Here is a 16469-nt window from a genome sequence, read left to right on the forward strand (position 1 = left end):
GATATGGCTCAAGGTGGGATACCTCAGCACAGCCTTATTATTGCCAGTAGGTTCTCCAGTAAGCTCTTACTTTTGACTTTCAAAATTTATAATAGACCGCTGTGTGACTCCAAGTGTGGCATATATTGTTACATCCCGTACTTTAATATTAGGGTGAGTCGTAGTAATCCATATGAGTTCGAAGGGATTATGTCTATTAGGAGGTTATAGAGGGTTTAAGACATTATTATTATAAGACCCAATAAGTTTACAATCTTGATATCATTAGATATTATGTTAGAGTGGTATTTTCTTTTAAGCGAAGTATTTTAGTAAAAGTTTTATAAGTATAATTTTAGATTGTTACCATTATTACTATTTTTGAATATGGTAAATTATACATATAATATGAGAAAGTTTATGGGATTTTCTTTATTGTGAAGATAGAAATTATTTTCTCACAATAAAAGAAGGTTATCTTTTCACCATTTTAAGAATTAAGCGTTCGAAAATTTTTATGAGAGTAGGGGAAACTACAAGTTGCAAAAAATACATATGTATTTTTATATGGATATTTTAATGAAATAATAGTGTATATATTTATTTTATATGATACCACATGACCATGATAGTAAGGTATATTAAAGTGTATTAAATGTGAATAATATATTAAGTAATTAAAAATAATTCTTAATTGTACGAGTAATTAATTAATTACTAGGTAGCGGGATATTGCCTAATTAATTAATTAATTAATTAATTATTGAATAAAGTTCAAATCTCCCAACAAGGAAAACGTGGCAGCCCACTATCTAATATAGTGACTCATAAAATATTTGAAAAGGTGTCATAATATAATAATACAAGTGAAAGATTATTTTGAAAGCACATCCTCCTCTGGTGTGTATAAAACTTGACATCGCTTGTTTCTTTTAAAAAAAAATGATGAAAAGCAATAGATTGCTACTCTCGAAATAAATATGGCAGAGTTTGCTTAACGTGCGGCACCCGTATAGAGATATTTATTTCATGTGTGCAAGTTCCTTTAGCTGCCTAGAGGTTGGCAGAGAGTTGAAGTTGTTGCTTGCTTTATCGCTATAATTTTCATGTCACATGCGCAGAAATATTTTTGTCGCTTATTGTATCATTTGACAGAATACTGGATTGAGTTTACCGTTTTTCTTTTCTTTTAATGGCTAGTAAATTTTCTTTCTTTTTTTTATTTTTATTTTCTAAAGTTCAATGGATTCCCTAACCATTGGTCGATGAGTGTCACTTTTAGATAATTTTTTAAAAGCTTTTTTATATTAGATAAGATATTTCATTCTTAACATATATAATGGAAGTACCAAAATAAAAATTAAGACAAATGAAAGTTATTTAATGTCGTTTGGAGAATGTGGTTGAAGTTTGCATCAACCTCTTTATGGATTGAATCAATTTCGCAAAATATATTTTTCGCTTATTTCATTAGAACATTTACAAGTTCTACTTCACTAGACCAAAAAAAAGGTGAAAATATTAATATTTATTATAATCCTAATTAAAAAGCTACCAACTCCATCTAGTTGCAGGGAACACTATAGATACTCATGAACACCGTCTCAAATAGGGGATCAAAAACAAAATCCATTCTTCTTACATATTAAAATTTCTTCTACATAACAAGAATTTGACTCATTTACATAATACCATAGCCAAAATTGTGGCAAGAAATGGCTAAATCAGTGAGCTTTTTTTTATGGTCATATCTCTTATTGCTTTTGCACCAATATGTTTTTGTTGCAAGATCAATTATTATGATTACCTATACCCACAATTTTACAATTTGTCATGTCCACAAGCTAAAGAAATAGTCAAGTCTATTATTGCTATTAGAGTTCTCACTTTTCCTTTCATGTCAATGCCGAGGGAGGCTGACTTCTATTCTTGTATACATGTGCCTTAGTTGCTAAATGTGATCGCTCATCAAAATACTTGTTCATATACCTCATTTTCATATATTTCAAGTGCGTCAAGAGTCTCAGTAATTTATCTTTCTTTTCAGGATTCTTATATTTATTTATGTACAACACATATCAAGTTACTTTAGGTACTTTTGTATGATCTGAAGAAGGAAAAAAAAGAGAAAAACATTACGTACTTTTGTCATCGGTACTGCATCTCTGACTCCACGTATGTTAAAGCTACCCCTTCTTTCTTTTTGGCATGATCTATATGATATGAACGAAACGAGCAAATGCACAACTTTCATAAATGACTCTATTCATAGAAGTATTGGAGATGCCTATGTTCTTGAATTTTCATATGCTTATTATTCTATCATTTGTTCATTGATCTCAGAAAATACGTAAGTTGATAAAGTTTGTTTCATGATATTAATCAGAGGTATAATGGTCTTATGATGTACCAAGAGAATTTATTAGCGTATTTCATATACAATTCACGCATTTATACATGCACATTGACCTTGACTAGATGGCGTTATATACGCATATATATATATATATATATATATATATATGTATGTATATATATATATATATGTATGTATGTATATATATGTATGTATATATATATATATATGTATGTATATATATGTATATGAGATATGGGAACGGTTATGTTATTATATACGCACCTTAATTCATATATGTTATTAAAATAAATTCATTAGGTAACACACCTTAAGGAAGTTTTGAATGATTTGGGGATTTTAGTGGTCGATGATTGGGTCTACGGATTTAATCTAAAGCATGGGATATTATGCGGCAAGAGATTTGAGATAATGGAAAGGATCTTCTTGAAATGAAGAAGTATACAACATAACTTTGAAATGTATGGATGTTGCCGCACATCTAATTGATGTCCTTGAGGGGTGAATGGACTTGTGCAGCTAAAGAGTGAGCTTGGACTCAAGATGGGTTATCGATGTCGTAGTGATTGTACCCCGTGCAACAACGTTGGAAGTTGTCAGAAAGTGATTTCCACAGGTGGGTTATTCCATGTGAGTAGGTTAGAAGTCACGTGGTTGGCGAAGCTTCTGCGGAGGATTTTATTGGCCATTTCGGTAGAAGGTCGAATATATGAATGTTGATGGAAATTTAGGGTGTTCATAAAGCGCTAATGGAAGTATTTCAAGGAATCTGGCAGTTTAATTGCACGAGGTCATGTTAATAAGAGATAAAGAATCTTGGTAAATTCTAGAGGTGTGTCATAGTGGCTTTAAGCTAAGTGGGAGAGTCCCACCGCCTATGATTGGGTTGCATGGTTAAGTACTTGCAAGGTTGCTGGTTATTAGCATATTGGTGGGTTATTTCAGCCACGAGAAAAGCACATAAGCGGTAATTTGATCAAGGGGATTGTTAAAGGTGTTCTTTGGTTGGCCATATTGGCTCATGTTCAGACTTGGGGAAGGATTCAGATTTATGCCTTGTATAGATGCGGGCTTCAAGGGAAGTGATTCTACCGGGTGCTTCGTCTAGAGGGTATACATGTGCTAGAAGATTCATGGAGTTGATTATATTCGGGGCCAAGTTAGAGTGGGTGGCTCTTAACAACGGTTCTAGTGGATTAGAGAGAACTTGAATTGTTTGCTTGGTGAATTACAAATGAGTGGCCCCCTTTATATAGTAGTCTCCTAGGGGTTAGTGTATAAATATTAATTATTATACAAGTCCTTGATATTTACAAGATAAGGGCTTTCTCTAGAATTCTCTACAAGCCTAAAAGATTCCAAGGACTTTCTTAGCAAATCCATAAGGATCTAGGTTCTTCCTAAGGAAATGTCCATACCTCTCTAGAATGTTCTCACAAATGCTAGTCTTCTTCTTATGTAAGCTTCCACATGGCATTAATATATGCCAAATGGTGCCTATGTAGCATGATGACATGGCAGGTCATCACACTCTCCCCCACACAATATTGCGACGATCAAGGTGCAATGCTACAGCATAAACTCTCGGATCTTATCTTTGAATTGCCACAAGTCTTCATATCGTTCCCACGTGGCCTCCTCTGTTGATTGCCCTTTCTAATGGACGAGGAACATAGCGGTGGCTTTTTGCCCTTATTTTCGCCTTGCCTGGTAATATATGATAGCCTCACTCTCCCGATCAGGCGAGACGGTGATAGTCATTGGCGCTCGACTTGATTGGCCCCTACTCGGATCATCATTATCTTCATGATATGGCTTAAGCATGTTGGCATGGAAGACAGGGTAGATCTTAAGATACGATGTCACGTCAAGCTTGTATGAGATCTTGCCTACCTTGGCGACGATCTTAAATGGCCCTTCACACTTGCGAATCAGATTCTGATGCATGCCCCGTAGTGCCTTAAACTGTCTTGGATTAAACTTCACCATGACCATGTCCCCAACTCTGTAGTCCGTGGGATGTCGCTTACGGTCTACAAAATTCTTCATCTTCTTAGCTTCCTTATCCAAGTAAGACTTAGCAGTGTCGAGCTGCTCCTCCAATCCTTTGGCCATATGATAAGCCCCCAAACTCTTTCCCTCGAACGCGGCTGGTAATGAATGTGGAGTTTGTGGTTGTTGGCATGTGGCTAGCCCAAATAGTGTCCGCCCCGTGGACTCATTCCGGTGCAAGTTATAAGAGAATTGGGCAATGTCTAGGAGCCTTGCCCAATCTTTCTGATGTGCGGTTACATAATGCCTCAAGTAGCATTCTAGTAAGGCATTGACCCATACCGTTTATCCATCCATCTGTCGGTGGAAACTAGTAAAAAAGTGCAGTTCCGTGCCAAGTATGTCGAACAACTATCTCCAAAAGTTCCCAATGAAGTGGGGGTCTCGATCACTGATGATATGCCTTGGTAAGCCCCAATACTTTACCACGTTCTTAAAGAATAGATTGGCGGCTTCCTTAGTTGTGCAACCCGGTGAGGCAGACATGAAGGTGGCATATTTGGAAAATCTATCCACATCCACCATAATAATACCATAACCATCGGACTTCGATAGGAAAGTAATAAAGTCCATAGTCACGCTCTCCCATGGACGCTCTGCAACTGGTAGTGGCTCCAAAAGTCCTCCGGGTTGTTGTTGTTCAACCTTGTCCTGTTGACAGACAAGACAAGTTTGCACATAGCACTCTATGTCATCACACATGCGTGTCCAATAGTAGACTGACTCAACCAGGTCCCTAGTGCGACGTTGACCTGGATGACCAGCCCATATTGTGTCATGACTATCCCTTATGATCCGTCGTCTAATGTCTCCAAATTTAGGCACGTAGACCCGCCGACCTGTGGTAAGTAGTACGCTATCTTCTATCCAAAACTGTCTCGTCTTGCCTTTGTTGGCTAAGTCGATAAGCTGTTTGGCTAATAGATCATGCTGCATGCCTTCTTTTATAGCCTCCCCAATGTCCCATCTCGCTGAAGTAATTGAAGAAAGCTCGGCTTTCCGGCTCAAGTCATCGGCTACAACATTACCTTTTCCCAGCTTATACTCTAGCGAATAATCAAACTCGGCCAAGAAATCCTGCCACCTAGCCAACTTTGGTGTGAGCTTTTTTTGTGTCCGAAAGTAGCTAGTAGCCACATTATCAGTCTTGACCACGAACCTCGACCCGAGCAGATAATGTCTCCATGTACGAAGTCAATGCACAATGGTAGTCATTTCCTTCTCTTGCACCGTGTAACGCCGCTCCGTCTCATTTAACTTTCGGCGATCAAATGCTATGGATGCTTATCCTGCATCAAGACACCCCCAATGGTGAAGTCTGATGCATCTGTGCGCACCTCAAATGTCTTGGCAAAGTCAGGTAACACCAAGACTGGCTCCTTTGTTACAATTGTCTTAAGGCATTCAAATGCCTTTTGACAATGCTCCGTCAAAACCCATGGCTTGTTATTCTTTAGCAACTCAGTCAATGGTGCGGCCTTTGTTGAGTATCCACTGATGAACCAACGATAATAGTTAACAAGGCTAAGGAAGGATCTCAACTCAGTTACCTTTATAGGTGCCTCCCACTTCTGGATAGCACGTACCTTAGCCTCGTCCATGCGTAGCTCTCCATTAGCAACATGGCCCAAGAAGTGCACCTTTGATTGTGCGAACTCACATTTCTCCCTTTTGATGTATAGCTCGTTCTCTCGCAAGACTTGAAAAACCTTCCTTAAGTGCTCCATGTTCTCCTCCAAGGTGTTGTTGTAGATGACTATGTCATCTAGGTAGACTACCACGAATTGTAGGGATGTAATATCTTGTTCATAAGGGTGCAAAATATGGCTGTTGCATTGGTTAAGCCGAAGGGCATCACCAACCACTCAAAGGCTCCATATCTTGTCACGCATGCTGTCTTTGGCTCATCCCCTTCCGCAATACGAACCTGGTAGTAGCCCTTTCGAAAGGGGTAAAAGTGTGGTGCCTAATGATTTCAAGCCTATAGGTACGGTTAAGAATCAAGCTTTGTAGCAATTTATGAGAAAAGGTCCAGAATGTTCTATGATGTTTTGAATTGCAGTGTAGCATTTGGGAAGTATGAAATAGTTCATGGGATTTGAGACATCATGGTCTTGTGAATCAAGGTCACTCGGGATGAGTGCAAATGGAGTGTGTTATGTGTCGAATGGAGTTATTTCTAAGGCAACCAAGGATAAATTGGAAGAACATATATTGGTTAGCCATAGTTGGATTGGCATGTTGGTGGTAGTGATCAGTTCCTGCAGCGCGATCAAGTTATGCAAGTGATTTGTGATGGTACGTGTGAGGCTTGTCGGCCGCCGTAGTTGATGTTATTCAGGAGTATTCTACTGTTATGGCCTGTTATCTATAGGCGGGTCCCAGAAGGGCTATGGTCGCTTAGACCACTACTTAGAGGTTTGTATATTCTACAGATATGAGAATTCACCTGTGTGTTGCTATGGTTCTCCTGAAGTGAGTTATGTGAAATGTTTTTATATGTGGAAGCGTTAATTTATTAGTGGTTCCGGAGTTATGATGAAAATCATGTTCTATCGTATATTGGCATTTTGGGTCGTGACACCAACTCCATCTAGTTGCAGGGAATACTATAGATACTCATGAACACCGTCTCAAATAGGGGATCAAAAAGAAAATCCATTCTTCTTACATATTAAAATATCTTCTATATAACAAGTTGACTCACTTTACAGAATACCATAGCCAAAATTGTGGCAAGAAATGGCTATATCAGTGAGCTTTTTTTATGGTCATATCTCTTATTGCTTTTGCACCAATATGTTTCTGTTACAAGATCAATTATTATGATTACCCATACCTACAATTTTACAATTGGTCATGTCCACAAGCTAAAGAAATAGTCAAGTCTGTTGTTGCTATTACAGTTCTCGCTTTTCCTTTCATGTCAACGCCAAGGGAGGCTGACTTCTATTCTTGTATACATGTGCCTCAGTTGCTAAATGTGATCGCTCATCCAAATACTTGTTCATAGACCTCATTTTCATATATTTCAAGTGTGTCAAGAGTCTCATCAATTTATCTTTCTTTTCAGGATTCTTATATTTATTTATGTACAACACATATCAAGTTACTTTAGGTACTTTTGTATGATCCGAAGAAGGAAGAAAAAGAGAAAAACATTACGTACTTTTGTCATCCGTAATGCATCTCTGACTCCAGGTATATTAAAGCTACCCCTTCTTTCTCTTTAGCATGATCGATATGACATGAACGAAACGAGCAAATGCACAACTTCCATAAATGACTCTATTCATAGAAGTATTGGAGATGCTTATGTTCTTGAATTTCCATATGTCTTATTATTCTATCGTCTGTTCATGGGTCTTAGAAAATACGTAAGTTGATAAAGTTTGTTTCATGATATTAATCAGAGGTATAATGGTCTTATGACGTATCGAGTTATGTTATTAACGTATTTCATATAAAATTCATGCATTGATACATGCACATTGACCCATGACCGGATGACATTATATACGTATATATATATATATATATGCATATGGGATATGGGAAAGGTTATGGCGTTATATACGCACCACCACCTAATGAATTGGTATACGTTGATAATTTGCCCACAGTGTCCGAGATGATATGATTGGATGCCCTCAGAGGCATGATGATGTTATGGCGTTATATATGTATATATATATATATATATATATATATATATATATATATATATATATATATATATATATATATATATATATATATATATATATAGGAAAGGTTATGGCGTTATATACGCACCACCACCTGATTAGCTGGAATACGTTGATGATTTTGCCCACAGTGGCTAAGATGATATAATGGCATATCCTCAGAGGCTTGATGATGTTATGAACACATGTACCTATGCACGACATGGCATTCATACGCATATGCATGACACTATAAATATTAAATGATATACATAGTTATCCAGACTTACATGTTGAGTCATGTACTTCGTGTTTCTTTCATGTCCTTATGTATTGATTTACATGCCTTACATACTCGGTACATTAATCGTACTGACGTCCTTTTGTTGTGGATGCTGCATTCATGCCTGCAGGTATAAGTAATCAATTTTATGAGCCCTTATAGTAGACAAGGTTAGCATTCAACGAAAAATTGGTAAGACTCCACCTTATTCGGAGTGCAGCCGAGTCTATGAGCCATCATGTCAAAGTTTTGCTTCAGACTTATGGATAGGCCTGTACCCTGTCCCATTTGATGTCAAATAATCTTAGAGGCTTTGTAAACCGAGGTTCAGTTTGTACAACATTTCAGAGGCCTTAACGGCCCATATGTATTCACATCTTAAGAATGATAATTTATTGATACAGTGTTGCCCACTTACAGTTGTACATTATGAGTTGTGGCCATATTGGCCCATTATAGTTACAAAAGGAATGAGCTCAGCTAACTTGAGCTATGTGTGTTCTTGTTTTGATCGAATGACTATCAGTTACAGAGTGGTTCCCTCGGGCCAGCTCGGCACCGGGTGCCAGTCATGTGTCACGACCCCGGTTCGCCCTCCGTGAACCATCGTGATAGCACCTAGTCCTCTACGACTAGGTAAGCCTAAATTGCAGAAGATAACCAAAATGCAGAATAAAAATAAATTAAAACAGAATGAAGAGTGATAAAAACAGTGTTTAAAAGTGCCACTCAGCATATACAACACAACATTCTCAGAATCAAGTACACTATCCCAAAACCCGGAAACTCATGGAAACACAAGCCTTTGGAATATCTAACAGTCTAACTCTAGAATATCTAACAAGAAAGAAAATACAGAAGGGAAATGTTTAACAGCTAGATTAGAAAGGGACTTCTCGATCTGTGGACGCGACAGATGTACCTCGAAGTCTCTAGAGCAGTCGCCTCCCTCAAGGATGGTAGGCCTGAGTAGCGGTACCTAGATCTACACATGAAAAACATATTCAGAAGGGACATGAGTACACCCCAACGGTACTCAGTAAGTGCGAAGCCTAACCTTGGTTGGGTAGTGACGAGGAAGGTCAGGGCACTACTGAGGTTAAACAAAAATATAAGTTCAACAGTATAGAATAGAACAGTATAAATAAATACACTAGTGAAGATAACACAGGATATACAGGACAACAACAACTATACCGAAGCAAGGTAAACACGAAAAGGAAATACAGCTCAGCACCAATAATAACAATCATGGATCTCCAAGGATACCGTCCTGTAGTCCCATATGTGCATATCCAATGGATCTCCTGGGATTTTGTCCCATAGTCCAACTCATAGTGCTCGGGGATCTACCGAAATCCCGTTCCATAGTGCCAAATGTAAATACCCAGTATTGGGGGAATCTACCGGGTGCATTCCCGGAGTTCCATATAACCGTGCAAGGGGATCTATCGGAATCCCACATCCGTAGTCCCAAAATAAATAGACAAGGGGGAGTTACCAGAATCCCACATCCGTAGTCCCAAAATAAACAGACAAGGGGGAGCTACCGGAATCCCACATCCGTAGTCCCAAAAAAAATACACAGCAGCAATAGGAAAATATACAAAAATAGCAAAATTCATATTAAGACAACAAGTGATTCTATCCTAGCATGCTGCACAGAATTTAAGTAAGGCAGATTGAGCAAATAAAGTAATTAAGTCACTTAGACATGTTTTCCTAAGCTAACAACATGCTTAATAGTGCAAGTAATAAAAATAGGAAAGGAAACATACTAGTGATTACTTAGTGAAAACCGATGTTCCAATAATTAGCACAAGTACGCACTCGTCACCTCACGTACAAGGAATTTCAATTACCAAATATACCAATCCTAAGGGGAAGGTCCGCCTAACAAGGTTAGACAAACAACTTACCCTCGAACCGGCTCAATAATCAATCCGAAACCAGGCTCTTGCCACGAGTACTCGACTCCAAATGGCCCAAATCTATTCAATTCAATTTCATAATGTGAATAACACTTCAAGTAACTTATTCTACAATTAAAGTCTAAGCTACTACACAAAATTATGTAAAATGACCAAAATGCCCCTCGGGCCCACATCTCGGAATCGGGTGAAATTTATATTTTCAGAATTCTCAAACTCTCACCAGTCTAACCATATTAAAATTATCCCAATCCGATGTCAAATTCCCAATCAAAACTCAATTTCTTGGTCTAAGAACTTTTCCCCCAATTTCTACCAAAATTTCGAAATTAAAGGATGGATTTAAGAGTAGATTCATGGAAATTAGTCTAAACCGAGTAGGAATCACTTACTCAAATCGCCCAGGTGAAAATCTCTTCAAAAATCACAATCTTCCAAGCTCCCAACTTCAAAATATGAATTATGGCTCAAACCCTTGATTTTGGGTTTTAAAAATCTGCCGAGGTGTTTCCTTCTCGCGAACGCGGTCAAACCCTCGCGTTCGCGAAGCACAAAATGAATTTGACCATTTTTCCTCTTACACGATCGCGGTCAATACCTCACGAACTTGATGCTTTGTACAGACAGGTCTTCGCGATCATGTTCCACATATCACGAACGCGTTTCATTAAATCTACTTAAACTCAGCCGCTCATTTTCTTCTATGCGAACGCGACACCACCCACGCGAACACGATGTACAAATACTTAGCCCTTCGTGAATGCGGTGCCTTCTTCGCGAACGCGGTGCCTTTCTCGTGAACGTGAAGGCTTAATTTTGACCTTCCTCAACTGACTCTTCGCGAATGCGAGGGCCCCCTCGCGAACGCGAAGAGTAAAATTCCTCTGCAATAGCTGAACAAAATCTGCAACTTTTTTACAACTTAAAATGATCCGTTGAGCATTCGAAACTCACCCGAGTCCCCTGGAACCTCAACCAAACCTGTCAACCAACCCTAAAACATCATTCAAACTTGTACCAACCTTGGGAACGCTCAAAACCACATCAAAACACCTATTTTTCATTGGATTCAAGCCTAAGAATTCCAAAAACTCTAAAAAAACGCTTTTGATCAAAAAGTCTATCAAACCTCGTCCGAATGACCGAAAATTTTGTACACACGTCACATTCAACACTACGGAGCTAGTCCAACTTTCGAAATTCCATTCCGACCCTCGGATCAAATTCTCACTATAGGACCGGAAACTTCACAAATTCAACTTTCGGCATTTCAAGCTTAAATTAGCTACGGACCTCCGAAACACAATCCGAACACGCTCCTAACCTGAAATCACCCAACGGAGCTAACGGAATCATCATATTTATATTCCAAGGCCGTCTTCACACTGTTCCGACTACAACCAACTTTCCAACACTTAAGCTCTCATTTATAGACTAAGTGTCCCAACACTCTCCGAAACTTAAAACCGAACATCCCAACAAATCAAATTAGTAGAAATAAACTTGGGGAAAGAAGTTAATAGAGGATCGGGGTGTGAATTCTTAAGACGACCGGCCAGGTCGTCACATCCTCCTATACTTAAACATTCGTTCGTCCTCGAACGAGCATAAAGACATACCTAATGTAGTGAAAATATGAGAGTAACGGCTGTGCATATCTTGCTCGGTCTCCCAGGTTGCCTCCTCGACCGGCTGGCCCCGCTACTGAACCTTTACTGATGCAATGTTCTTTGACCTCAGCTTTCTAACGTGCCTGTCCAATATTGCCACTGGCTCCTCAACATAAGATAGATCCTTATCCAACTGGATTGAACTGAAATCCAACACGTGTGACAGATCACCGTGATACCTCCGGAGCATCGAAACATGGAATACCGGATGAACTCCGGTCAAGCTGGGAGGTAGGGAAAGCTCATAATCAACCTCCCCAACATGCCTCAATATCTCAAAAGGGCCAATAAATCGCGAACTCAACTTTCTTTTCTTCCCAAATCTCATAATGCCCTTCATAGGCGAAACCCAAAGCAGAACCCACTCTCCAACCATATAGGAAACATCACGAACCTTTCGGTTCGGGTAACCCTTCTGTCTAGAATGGGCTCTATGGAGCCTATCCTGAATCACCTTAACCTTCTCCAAAGCATCCTGAACTAAGTCCGTGCCCAATAATCTAGCCTCACCCGGTCAAGCTAGCCCATCGGGGATCTACACCGTCTCCCATATAAAGCCTCATACGGTGCCATTTGAATACTGGAGTGATAGCTGTTGTTGTATGAAAACTCCGCCAACGGCAAGAACTGATCCCAAGACCCTCCAAACTCGATCACACACGCACAGAGCATATCCTCAAGAATTTGAATAGTATGTTCGGACTGTCCATCCATCTGACAGTGAAATGTTGTACTCAACTCTACCCGAGTACCCAACTCATGCTGAACAGCCCTCCAGAACCGTGATGTGAACTGAGTATCTCTGTCTGAAATGATGGACACTGGAATATCATGCAGACGAACAATCTCCCAGATATAAATATCTGCCAACCACTCCGAAGAATAAGTAGTACACATATGAATGAAATGAGCAGATTTGGTCAGCTGATCCACAATAACCCAAATAGCATCGAACTTTCTCAAAGTCCGTGGGAGCCCAACTACAAAGTCCATGGTGATCCGCTCCCACTTCCACTCCGGAATCTCTATTTGCTGAAGCAACCCACCCGGTCTCTAGTGCTGATACTTCACCTACTAAGAGTTGAGACACCGAGCTATGAATCAACTATATATTTCTTCATCCGCCTCCACCAATAGTGCTGTTTGATATCCTGATACATCTTCGCGGCTGCTGGATAGATGGAATACCGCGAACTACAGGCCTCCTCTAGAATCAACTCTCGAAGCCCATCAACATAGGGTACACAAATACGACCCTGCATCCTTAATACCTCATCATCACCAATAGTCACATCTCTGGCATCACCGTGCTGAACTTTGTCCTCGAGGACAAGCAAATGAGGGTCATCGTATTGCCGCTTCCTAATACAATCAAATAAGGAAGACCGAGAAACCACGCAAGCTAGAACCTGACTGGCTCTGAAATATCCAATCTCACAAACTGGCTGGCTAAGGCCTGAATATCCATCGCCATAGGCCTCTCCGATGCTGGTAAATAAGCCAAACTCCCCAAACTCTCCGCCCGGTGACTAAAAGCATAGGCCACCACATTGGCCTAGCCCAGGTGATACAGAATAGTAATATCATAGTCCTATAAACACCTCCTCTGGTACAAATTTAGATCCTTTTGTTTGAACAGGTGCTGTAAGATCCGATGGTCAGTATAAATGTAAAGCCCCAGAAAATTTTGCTTAGAAAATTAAGATTTCGTGGTGCCAAGGTAGGCTAAATATTTTATCTTGAATACAAATGAGGATTAAGGATATTATGGATATCAATTGGATATATTAATAAGTGTATAAGTCATATTAGAAGTGAATTGGGGTCTAAGGAGAGGCCTAAGTCTAAGCCAAGTTGGAAAATTTCATAATAGACGAAAGTTGCAAATGAGTGCGCACAAGACCTCACTTTGGACAATTATATCTCCAGTTATATAAGGAATTATGTAATGCACAACCTATCAAATAAAAGGTCTTTGAGTCTAGTTTCTAACACTTCAAATCGTTCGTCATTCGGACATTCCTACACAAAGGTATGACCAAATTACCAAAGCAGCGTAGAAATCTGCACTACCGCGGCGCCCCACGCGGCGTCCAGCGCGCCGCGCCAGTAGTAATTCCAGTATGGTCCGAAATTTCATTTCCAGACACATTTTGCACAGACGCCCCATGCCTCGTGGCGCAATAGTACAAAAAATGGGTTTTTAAGACCCGAACCCCATTTCATTTAACTCGATTGAGGTTTACTTTTGGGGAAATTTCTGGTATTCTAGAGAGAAGGGAGAGCGATTCTAGAGAGAGGAAAGGGGAAAACTAAAGATTTCACTACTCTTCCTTGAATCACACCTTGAAATCGCATCAAAGGGTTGCTAAGGCTTCAAAGATGTAGGAATTTCTTTTTCCCAATTCTTCAATTTTGAAATCTAATTAGAAATTGGTAATTAGTAAGATGATTCTTGGATGTGATAGTATTCATTATTCATGCATGTACAAATTAGGTTTGTGGGAAGATTGTTGAATATAAACAAGTAAAGATTGGGTTGGGAAATGAAGGGAATCTTGTAAAAGAGATTTGAAATCAAGATGCACAACTAGTAATTGATAAAATTCTCAAATGAGCTAGAATTATGAATATCTTCCTAATTTGTGTTCAATTTTGTTATGTCTCAAAATAGATTGAAGTTGCTAGAATTTCCGGAATATCGTAGTAATTAAATGAAAGATCAAGAAAGGTATGTATGTCTAAAACCCCCTTTTATTAGAAATTGAGCTCCGTTGGCATTTACGAAAGTGTGGTAAGAGCTGAATTGGTTAGTATATTGATTGTTATTACGCATTAATTGATTTGCAATTATCTAGACATATACGTGAAGGTTGTGCTTCAATGTGAGTAATGTACCATTCTTGATAATTAGAGAAGTATGAAGAATACAATTATGCGTTGAAATGCTTAGGCTGCAAGCCAAGATCGAAACGGAGAATTATTCATGCTAGCTATGTGCTCACTTACCTGTGATTGCAACTTGAATTTATTTTATATTTTTTTTATATGTTAATGATCACAACTTGAAAGATGAATATTGAAAATGGAAAACGAGGTGATAATGGTGGCCCTGAGTGCCCTGGGATTGATATGATATATGTGAAATAAAGATTCTGACGTGATGACTAATGAGAAAGGGATAATGCCTAGATAAGGCGACCTAGCCGATCGGGTCGAGATCGGACACCATGCCGCACATATGGTGGTAATGTGCTGATATTGAATTCCGAATAAGGGAAATGAAATATTGATCGAGATATATGCCTCCAATGAGGTGACCTAGCCGGTCGGGTCGTGATCGGACTCCGCTTAAGATAGCGGTGGCATTGAGAACAATGATGAACATATGAAAGAGATGCCTCAAACTGAGTTTTGGAAATTATATGAAGGATTGCATGAATTGCATATTTGATTTACTCACGTGACTTACTTGATAGTTCTTTCTAGTAAAATGGTGTTTAGTTATACATACTAGTGCTATTCGATGGCACTAACGTCCCTTTTGCCGGGGGCGCTACATTTTTTTTATGAATGTAGGTGGCTCCATTGCGGATAGTGCCGATCGGGCATAGCGGAGTACCTTCTTCTCAAAGTCTTGGTGAGACCCTTTCTCCTTTAAGGGATTATATTGTACATCTTCTTATTTTGGACTTTCACTTTTGAGGTATAGCCGGGGCCTTGTTGCCGGTATTGTTATCACGTCTTTTGTATTCTTAGAGGCTCCGTAGACATTTGTGTGGGTTATGTATGGGTATTGGATAGGTCAATGGACTATGTTGTAACCTTGTACCCTTGCTTTATTCTACAATATAACTTGTATGGAACCTTGGAAGTCAACCACGTTTTAATGTTGTGATATGAAATGAACTAAGATGTTGAATGTACTACCTCTCCTAGTTTAAATAAAGGTAAGCATGACTTCCTTATTCTTATTGAGTTGGGTAGATAGTGGTTGATAAGGCTTGCTCAGTTGGGTTCACTCGATTGAGCGCCGGTCGTGCTCCTCGATTTTGGGGCATGACAATAAATCTCATAGGGAACCCCGTATAAATAATGGCGCCAAATCTTCAGGGCGTGAATAATGTCAGATAACTCAAGGTAGTGAAAAAAGTAGTTCTTCTCATGTATCTTCAACAGTCTGGACGCGTAGGAAATCACCCTAACGTCCTGCATCAACACCACTCCGAGGCCAACCCTCGAGGCATCACAATATAACGTATAAGACCCCGAACCTGTAGGCAGTATCAAAATTGGGGTTGTGGTCAAAGCTGTCTTGAGCTTCTGAAAGCTCGCCTCAGACTCCTCTGTCCACTGGAACAGAGCACCCTTCTAGGTCAACCTGGTCATAGGGGTTGCAATCGATGAAAACCCCTCCACAAAATGACGGTAGTAACCCGCCAAGCCAAGGAAACTACAGATCTCGATAGCTGAGGATGGTCCGGGCCAACT

General features: G+C 39.4%; 1 protein-coding gene across 1 annotated transcript; it reads right to left on the minus strand.

Annotated features, from left to right (window-relative positions):
- Window positions 1–4048: 4048 nt before the first annotated feature.
- LOC138870216 (uncharacterized) lies at window positions 4049–4471 on the minus strand. The gene has a single exon (XM_070148008.1). It carries the CDS (start codon window positions 4469–4471, stop codon window positions 4049–4051), a length of 423 nt encoding a protein of 140 aa, XP_070004109.1.
- Between the last annotated feature and the right edge of the window lie 11998 nt (window positions 4472–16469).

Source organism: Nicotiana sylvestris, chromosome 1 (genome assembly GCF_000393655.2).
Source record: "Nicotiana sylvestris chromosome 1, ASM39365v2, whole genome shotgun sequence".
NCBI classification, from domain to species: domain Eukaryota; kingdom Viridiplantae; phylum Streptophyta; class Magnoliopsida; order Solanales; family Solanaceae; genus Nicotiana; species Nicotiana sylvestris.